Raw genomic sequence first — 9,118 nt, 5'->3', positions numbered from 1 at the left:
ATGCCTGTTCTAACTTTCACTTCCAGAAACATTTTCCTGCTCGCCTATATACACTTGCACTTTGAAAGCCAGTTACACGTTGTCCCAGGCATGACAGCCCGTGACCCGTAAACGGGGACCTGTAAACGAAATCCATCCCAATCACAGACACTAGTATCACTTTTCCCAGACACTCTCCAGACGGTCGGCCTCTGAGCCTTCTCCCGCTAAAGCGGAAACGCACACACAACTCACCGGGCCGGAGGACCCCAAAAAGAAGGACCCTACTCGGGTAAGACAGGTCAATTCATTTCACGCATGCTCGGGCAAAAACGAAATCTTTCATCAAGACAAGAATTTGCTGGGAGAGCACACAAATATCTGCGTCCCCCTCGGAAACCCAGAGATGGTGCCGGACCCAAGATGCAGCCCCGCAGGACGAAGTGCAGGGGTTGGGGGGGGGGGCGGCGTTGCGGATTAACTCCCTAACTCCGAGCTCTGCACAGAAGGGGCTGCGGCTGGCGCTCTTCAAATCCTCTGCCTGATCTGCACGTTACCATAGCCACCGACCTTCCGAAAAACAGGTGTTTCTGTTAAAATTAGCTGTTTCAAACTGTTCGGTGTTCTAGATCCCTAGATGCCAGCTTTAAAAAAAAAAAGCGTTCACGGGATAACCAATCAGAGGTCACCGATGCTTCCGGAATCATAGTCTTTAGATCTTCCTGAGAAACATCTCCCCTAAATTAGGAGAAAGGGGGGGTGGGAGGAAAGAAACTGAAGTTGGGGAGAACACACACACCACACACACAATTTCTCTAGTTCCTCACGTCGACCCGGAACGAATAACAGGACGAGGCCATGCTTAAACCAGCCAAGGAAAGACAGCTTTTTTTTCGGGTTAAGTCTTGTGTTTGAAAGCCTTTTGTCCCACTTATTTGCCTTGACTGTCATAAATAATGGCTTTTGTTCTAAGACTTTAGGCATAATGATTTCCTTCTCTCCCGAAGATCCAAAGGAAGGTTTTCAACATCCCCGGTCAGGATGGATGGCCCCATTAATCCTGGGTAAGAAAACGTGCCCTTGGATGTCAAAACAGCCCAAGGATGAGGTCTTAAGTGAACTCTAATGTGGTTTAATTAAAACAAAACAAAACAAAACAAAACCAGGCCACTCTGATTTTAGTCCTGGAACACCAGTGATCTCTGCTGACCTCGTTAAACCCAGTGAACTAGGTCTGAGATATTCCTTTTTTAAAAATCAGGGCTATTTTAAAAACAAGTTTAGCAAGCTGGTGCACTGAAAGCTGAGATGACAAGAGGCCCTCGCCTACAGAAGCAGCACAGACACAGAGATGCACTGTGTTCCTTGTTCTCGTTTCCCGAGAACCTGCTGAACAAAATGCAAGAATTCATTTCGAGCCACCTGCTGGAAGAAAAATCCCAAACTTATCTTAGAGGCAGAAGGAGGGGAAGGGAGGACGTTAAGACACAGTGAAACTTTTAACCACTTCAGAGGACAGAGATTTTGAATATTACAGGACACCTTTCATATACAGAAATGTAAAGGGACACCACCAGGCGGCTATGACAAAAAGAAGCTTTAAAATGGATTTGCTGGCAGGCTAGTTAACTTCATCCAAGTAGATAGAGAAAGCGAGGGTTTTTTTGGCACGAGGTGTCCTGAAAATTGCTTCTGTACGGAATGAGCCCAAGCAACAACTGGCGATTATCTTTGTCTGAATCAAACACCAAACTTAACGGGTTCCTGGCCCTAGTTTTGTTTTACCTTGTTCTTTTCAGTTTGCTCTCTGTGACCTGCACAGGCTAAAGGAAGCAGATAATTAGAGACTCTACAATAACTTCTGTACATAAATAAAAGTAGCCATTCCTATATGCAAGCAGGATGGTCGTTGGCACACGGGTTAAGATTCCTCCCCGCAAATACTTCCGGAACCCGGCTGACCCAGACTTAAAGAAGGGCAGGGGGACAGGAAAAAACATTCCCAAGGTCATTTTCATTTTTTACACACTTTAAACGTCTCAATCTACCAGGACCCAGGAGAAAGCCAAGAGCTCCCTTGACGGTTTTTTAAGAAACGTGTATGTGTACTACCATTTTAAGACTTTTCCAAACATCGGATTCAGAGCAGTTACACGATCCTAGTCTTACCCAACACGGGTTTACACGCCGAGCATGATGTTCCAGTAACAAACACAGCTATTCAAGTAAAACAATCATCGAAAGGACTTTCTAACATATTACGGTGAGAAAGTCCTTCTTCTCAGATCCGCGGGAACTACAAAGGTTTAGGCACAACAAATCCCAAGAAAAGTGTAAACGGAGCAAATTTAAAGCATGTATGACTTCTCCTCCGCGTGGCTCTCCAGGACAGGCGCTGCAAATAAACATGTTACACTTTCCGTGGGGGAATGTCCAAAATTTAACTAGGTTCAGCAAAACTGTAACACCCCTCCCTCCCCAATGTTTTCTTAGCGTGTCTGCAGAGAGGACAAACCACCTCAAAATAACTCCAAACTTCAACTGACGGAGATTCTTCCAACGCAGAATCAACAAGGGCAGATCTTGAGACAAGGTCACCGAAATCAGCCCTTGGCCTGCAACTACGCTGCGGCTCTAGAAAGTTCTCCACGCTTCCCACCCCCCTCCCCCCCCCCAACACCTCTCCCTCTATTACAGTCCAGATTCCTCTGTACTTCTCCTGACATCACCGGATCTTGTCCGAATAGACCCGCCTACGTAAATGAGGCTCCACGCTCTCCTGGAAAGAACTTGGGTCTACTTCCACAGCTGCACTGCACGGACCCTCCGACCCGAGGAGGGTGGGGTACCACGCGGGATTAGGGAGACCCTTAATCTGAAAGAGACGGGCAGAATACCCCTCAGACCAGGGTCAGCCTGAACCAGTGTTCATCAGGGCACAAAGGGGTGGGAGACAAAGGGGGCTGACTTACGTTCCAGGAGAAACCAGAGGCAAGACAAAACCCCACCGACACCCCAGCCCCCGCACCCACGCCCGTGACACGTGCTTTACATCGACAGTGTCACACCGTGCTCTCTTCTTGAATTCCAGGTTGCTCAAAGCGGTGACTCTCCAGGAAAAAGGAGACAGGGCTGAGGACCGGAGGCACTGCTCCCGAAGCACAGGCTCCGGGGCGCCCTTCCAGAGAGCGCGTGCAGAGTGCAACGTCACAGCGATCGAACATCAACAGTAAGTGCCAAAGGCCATCTGAGAAACATAACATTTTAATAGATGAAATAAATACTCCAGTACATGCACGGTAAAAACTTGACATTGGGGGGAGGGGGGAAGGAGGGGGGAAATCACTCTATAGTGTAAATTAAAAAATAAAACACACACTCACAGTAGCTTTCCCCCCCATTTGCAAATCACATGTCAATGTCATACTCTTTCCACACCAAGTATACGCCTAATCCAACACGATTTGCTTAAAAAAATAACAGCATACAAAAAAAAAAAAAAGATAGCTACATCCATGTCTAAGGAGTGAAACTGAGGTAACCTTTCTTTTAATTAGGAAAAATCAAAACAAAACGGAAAAAAAAAGGGGGGGCCAAAAAAGAAACGAACCCATGACCTCCTTCCTGCCCGATTGGTTAGAAAATTGAGGGGCGGAGCTCCGGAACAGGAGCCGGGGGCGGGTGCGGGCGCGCCACCTCGCGGTCCCTGCTGCGTGCGCGCAGGTGGGCGCTGCGGCGGGAGGGGCCCCCAGCTCTCTGGAAGGTTCTTTCCGAGCGTCTGCCGTGGGGGAGGGGCTTCCCCTGGGATTTCTTTGGTATAAATGGAGAGGGGCGGAGAGTGAGTATCTTCCTCTAGTGGGGGGGGGAGGGCGAAGGGGCGCGGGGGGGGAGGGCGAAGGGGCGCGGGGCGGGGGTGCTAATTCACAGAATTGGAATTCACTGGCGGTAAAGTCCTGGGCGAAGACCTCTCCCGTAAAGCCTGAGATAGCAGGGTGCAGCCTTCAGACACGGCGCAGGCCGAGTTCCTCAGCCTCTCCCTGTGGTCCGACATCTTGGCGCCCCCGTCGGGGTGCTGCGCCAGATCCCTGAGGCACTGGGTCAGGAGCACGCAGGCCGACACCACGCTCATGGCGCCGCCCAGGATGGCGGTCTGCACCGCCTTGCCCTCGGCGCTCACGGCCGCCGCGCGACCCAGGAACTGCGGCTCGGTGGCGAAGCCCACCAGGGCGCTCACGGCCTGCACCAGCGGCCCGCTGAAGAGCGCGCAGCGGCTGCGGGCCAGCTCGCTGGGCGCCGCCTTCACCTCGCGCACGCAGGCCAGCAGCGCCGACGCGCTGGTGCTCATGCACTTGACGCCCAGCTTGAACTGCTCGCGGGAGAAGCGGTCCCGGGACTTGTCGCTGGCCAGGGCGCACGCGTCCGTCAGGAACTTGAGGTTGCGCGACAGGCCCTGGGACACCTCCAGCAGCAGCTGCGGCGTCATGTCGGCCAGCGGGGTGGCGCGCAGCACGGCGCAGCCCTGCTCCACCTCGTGGCGGCAGCGCGTCACGCGGTAGCGGTCCACCAGGCCCGGCTGCGCGGGCTGCGCGCCCGGCGTGGCCACGGCCGCCAGGTAGGCCGCGTGGGCGGAGCACTCGGTCAGCGACACCACCAGGTCGCCCAGCTCCACCAGGCTGTCCCCCGCCTCCCCGAAGCGGCCCATGTTGAGCTGGCTCTGCACGTCGTGGGTGAGGATGGAGAGCCCCTTGGTGCGCGCGATGATCGTGTCCCGGCACTGCTCGAAGGACTCGGCGGCGCCGGCGCAGGAGGAGGCGGGGCCCTCGAAGAGCACGGGCCGCGCCTCGCTCGACAGCAGCAGCAGGTCGGCCACCAGCTGCATCTTGCCCTTGCAGTGGTCGCAGACGGACACCAGCCTCTTCCGCGGCTGCGAGCAGGCCCCCCCGACGGCGCTCGCAGGAGCCGGAGAAGCGGCCTCGCCAGCGGGCTTCCCGGCGCTGCCGCTAGCCATCGCGCCCGGGGGGCACTGGCATGCCGCTGGGGAGCCCGCTACCGCCGCCGCTGCCACTGCCGCCGCCCCCGCGGCCGTCGCGACTCGGCTGGCCAGGACCGCGGTGCCTTCCCCGCACCATCATGCCATCCACCGCGCCGGGCGGAGGGCGCTGGGCTGCGGCGGCCGGGGCCCGGGCGGCGCGGGGCGGGCCCGAGGGCCAGAGGACGCAGGAGGCTCTCCGGGGCGCGGGGAGGGGCTGCGGCGTTCGGCCTCCTGGAGGGCTTGCGGGAACCATGAACCGGGGCACGGCCAGACTCACGGAGCGCGCTCCTCGTCGCCGGGCTGCCAGGAAAGTCCCTTCTGCTGGGCCGCCGCTGCCGCCGCCTTCCTGGGCATGGCCCGGCCCGGCCGCCGGAGCGGGAGGGCGGGAGGGAGGGGGGGGGAGCTGGGAGGTGTCCTTCCTTCCTTCCTTCCTTTCTTTGAAATCAAAATCTCTTCCTCGGGGAGGAGCGCGGGCGGCGGCTCGGGCGGGCTCTGCTGTCAGCCTCCTCGGGCTCGGCGGCGCACGTGGGCTTCAGGCGCCCCGACCCCGCCGGGCGGCACTTGCCCGCGACGGCGGCCGGGGCCGGCGCGGTGGGGCGCGCATCTCCCGCCGCCCGGTCTCGGGACGCGGCGCCGGCGGCGGCGGCGGCGGCAGGGCCGAGGGTGTGGCCGGAGCTGGAGTCAGAGTCGGGCGGGAGCCTGCACTGATTGCGCACAGCGGCCGCCCCGCTCGCGCGCTCGCCCGCCCGCCACGCCCGGGCGCGCCGGCCGCCGCGGCCGCCCCTTCCCGCCTCGCCGGCTCACAGCGCGCGGCCCGGCGCCGAGGCGGCACGCCCTCCCCGACCGCGCGCCCCGAGGCCGGCCGCCGGCCGCGGGCGCGAGTCCATCCCGGTCGCCTGGTCGCCTGGGGCCCGCGGCGGCTGCGCTCTCCCGAGCCCCCGGGCCCTGCGCATCGGACGCCCGGCGCGCGTCTCCCCGGCGGCCGCGCCAACTCAGAAGGTCCCCGCGGCGCCGCGGCCGCCCGCCCGGGCCCCGGCTCCTGCCATTTCCGTCAGCCGCCAACTTCCGAGCGAGCCGGGAGAAACCGAAAGGAAAAGGGCGGGGGCCGCCTCCCGTGCCCGCGCGGGCCGTGCGAGCGCCGCCGCCCTGCCGGGGCCGCCCGAGCCTGCTCCCCTCCGCGTCCGCGCCTCGCCCCCGGGCTCGCCGCCGCCGCCCGGCCGTCACCTCCCCGGAGCCTATAGAAATCTTTTGTGTGGCGTCACCGCCTTTCGTTTAAATCCCGCTTCCTCCTCTCGCCCTTCCTCCCGCCCCCTCCGCCGCTCCCGGATGCTCGCGCGATGCGCTGCTCCTCCCCCGGGAAGCTGGGTGGCTGCGGGGGGACGCCGCCGCCCAGCGCGCCCGCCGCGGGCGCGGGGCCGGGGATCCCGCGGGGGTGGGGGTGGGGGCGGGCCGGGGGTCCCGCGGGGGTGGGGGGCGGGGGTGGGTCGTCCGGGCGCATGGCCCGGGCGGGGACGCGGGGCGCGGCCGCCGGCGGCCTGACGGGCGCCCTGGGCCGGCCCCGGGGCTGCACGCTTCCCGCCCGCCGAGTGGGCGAGTCTCGAAGGGGACTGTTTGTGCGCCGCAGGGAGGAGGGCGTCCCCCGGAGACGCGCCGGGGGCCTGGCTGCGCGCTCCGCGGGCCCCGGGCCGGCTGGGCCAGACGTCGCCCTGCCCTTTGTTGTGCGTGCCCCTCCTCCCCGGGGCGCCGAGGGCGCCGGCCGGGGAGTCGGAGAGGAGCCGGGGTGGGGGTGGGGGTGGGGGGTTGGCTGTGTGGTTGGATCGCGGTCTTTGCGCCGGACTTCCTGCGGGCACTCTCTCTCGGGCCGTGTAGGAGTTGTGTGACCCAGTGCGAGCTCTCCCCCCAAGTGGCCGTGGTCTCGTCTCGAGATCAGATGGCGTGCACCGACTGCTGGAGGGCCTGGCTCGCCAGCAGTAGCGGCTAGACCCTCTCCTAACGAGGACGCCTTCCGCTCCGTGATGGGGTCGTAGTGGCCCCTGTGAAGGAAGACGAACAGCCTTTCGGGGGGAACGTTGCCGTCCCGTTTTACAGATAAGCAACCGATGGTCTGATGGCTCAAGAGCCTCCCTAAGGACAGGAGGACAGCCAGTGGCCGGGCGAGGAGCCCACCACCTGTTTTCATCTTACCCAGACCTGGCTGGTCAGGAAGCGGTTCAGGCATCTGGGCTCCCTCCCAGCCAAGGGCCCCCCAGATGCCCAGCCCCTCGCACGCTGGGTGTGTCCGCCAACGGAAATGTTTGTTCCTCTGTCCCTTCCTGGGACCTCGGGGTCACCTTTTTTTTTTTTTTTTCAGCCAGCCAGTTAAGGTTACTTGTAACTAAGATGACCTTGCAACTTATCCAAACTGAGGCTTCTCTGAGAGTGAATTGTGAAATACATTACTTTAAAAATTAACCAGGAACAACGGATACGAACCTGAATGGGTATAGTCACCCTACTTACAACACAAAGTGTCCTTAGATATCTTCTAGAATCTAGCCGGACCCACTTGTTTTGCAAACCAAGGCCAACGAAACTGGTGATTTTCTAAACACGGGGCAAATCTATAGGGTTAAAATCCCTTTTGTTTTTCTCTGAGCAAAAACCAGTTGGACGAATCGAGCTCTTTCCCTGGCAATCCAGGAAAGTACCCTGTTCTTCCGTAGCTCCGGAAACTTACTAGAAGTCAAACCCTTCCCGCCATTCCTGGTTTATTCATGAAACTTGCTCTAGGATCGGGATTTTCTCCCAAAGCTCCTTGGCTCTTCGGGGTGATGTTTTCCTTCTACATATGCACTCTCTTGGTTTTGCTGGAAGCCTTCTGCCTCCTCCGCGAGCTCTCTTACACATAGAATGTCCCGCCATTTTTGCTTTAGCTTTAAAAGCAGATCAGATTATCTTCTGGGCCTTCCTGCTTCATTTTTCAGGTACGGCAGCTCCTACACTGACCCTTCCCCATACTATCTGCGCCTGCCTTTTGGGTCACCTTACCTTCTGCCATCATTCATTCACCCCACGAACACTGGACACCCAGCACGTGCCAGGACCCATGCCGGGCACGAAAGTTACATAATAAGTAACAGAAGGGCTCTTCCTTCGGAGGAGCAGAGCCCAGAGAGGGGAACAAAGTGACACAAGGGAGTCGTCATCGGAATGGTGACAGCACGGAGGACAGAAAGTACCAGGGATACTGCTGCTCACCGATGTTCAGTTGCAATTAGGCGGGGGGGGGGGGGGGGGGGGGGGGGGGACACGTGAGCAGGACAGACACCTGTGTCAAGCCCGGTGCTGTAGCCTATTGTAGCCTAACTTGATTGGTAGAAGGCGGGCTGAATGTGCCCCTCGGAGTCACCGGAGTAAGGACTTTCTCTTGAGAAAACTCCACTCATTGGGGCGCCTGGGGGACCCCGACTTCGATTCAGGTCACGATCTCACAGTTTGTGAGTTTGAGGCCCACATTGGGCTCGCTGCTGTCTGCGCAGAGCCCGCTTCGGATTCTCTGTCCCCTTCCTCTCTGCCCGGCTTGCGCTCTCCCAACGTAAATAAATATTAAAAAAAAAAAAAAAAAAAAACACCTCCGCTCATCATCCCTTCGAATCCTCTCTTGAAATATAATAATGAACCAAAGGCACTATGCAAAGCATTTTCCACTAAAATGGAAATTGGGTCAGAGAAGAAAGCTGCAAATACACGGGCTGAAGGGTTGGCTGGGAGAAGGTGAGTGGAGCCCTCAAGGGGAAGCTGGGGCCGGGAGGAAAATAGCACGGCCCCTGGAGAACGTGTTCTCAGTGCCTGGCTCAAGGCCGACACTTCGTGGGCACTTAATAAATACATGAACGAGCAAGATGCGAGTAGAGAGCTGCCTGAGGGTTTGGGGAGGCGAGGTGGAGCTGATTGGGATCGGACCAGGCAGGACTGGGGAGACGTGCTTTCTCTCCTTCCTCGCCTATTCTAGAAGGGGTGTCGGCCACCTGGACTTTGGGCAGGGATGACACCTTCGACAGTATGAACGCTCTGTTTGGGTTCATTTTAATGTTTTTTTCTTTTTGAGAGAGAGAGCTTGGGGGAGGG

General features: G+C 58.8%; 1 protein-coding gene across 1 annotated transcript; it reads right to left on the bottom strand.

The window, feature by feature from the left end:
* Positions 1 to 3,225: 3,225 nt before the first annotated feature.
* TLNRD1 (talin rod domain containing 1) lies at positions 3,226 to 5,011 on the bottom strand. The gene has a single exon (XM_030317234.1). The coding sequence runs from the start codon at positions 4,985 to 4,987 to the stop codon at positions 3,896 to 3,898; it is 1,092 nt and encodes a 363-aa protein (XP_030173094.1). The 5' UTR covers positions 4,988 to 5,011; the 3' UTR covers positions 3,226 to 3,895.
* Between the last annotated feature and the right edge of the window lie 4,107 nt (positions 5,012 to 9,118).

This window comes from Lynx canadensis, chromosome B3 (genome assembly GCF_007474595.2).
Source record: "Lynx canadensis isolate LIC74 chromosome B3, mLynCan4.pri.v2, whole genome shotgun sequence".
Lineage (NCBI taxonomy): Eukaryota > Metazoa > Chordata > Mammalia > Carnivora > Felidae > Lynx > Lynx canadensis.
Note: the sequence above shows the minus strand (reverse complement) of the source record. Positions and strands in the feature narration are given on the sequence as shown.

Bases quoted from the DNA above. Each gene is read 5' to 3' on its own strand.
- TLNRD1 (XM_030317234.1), bottom strand. From the start codon at position 4,987: ATGGCTAGCGGCAGCGCCGGGAAGCCCGCTGGCGAGGCCGCTTCTCCG.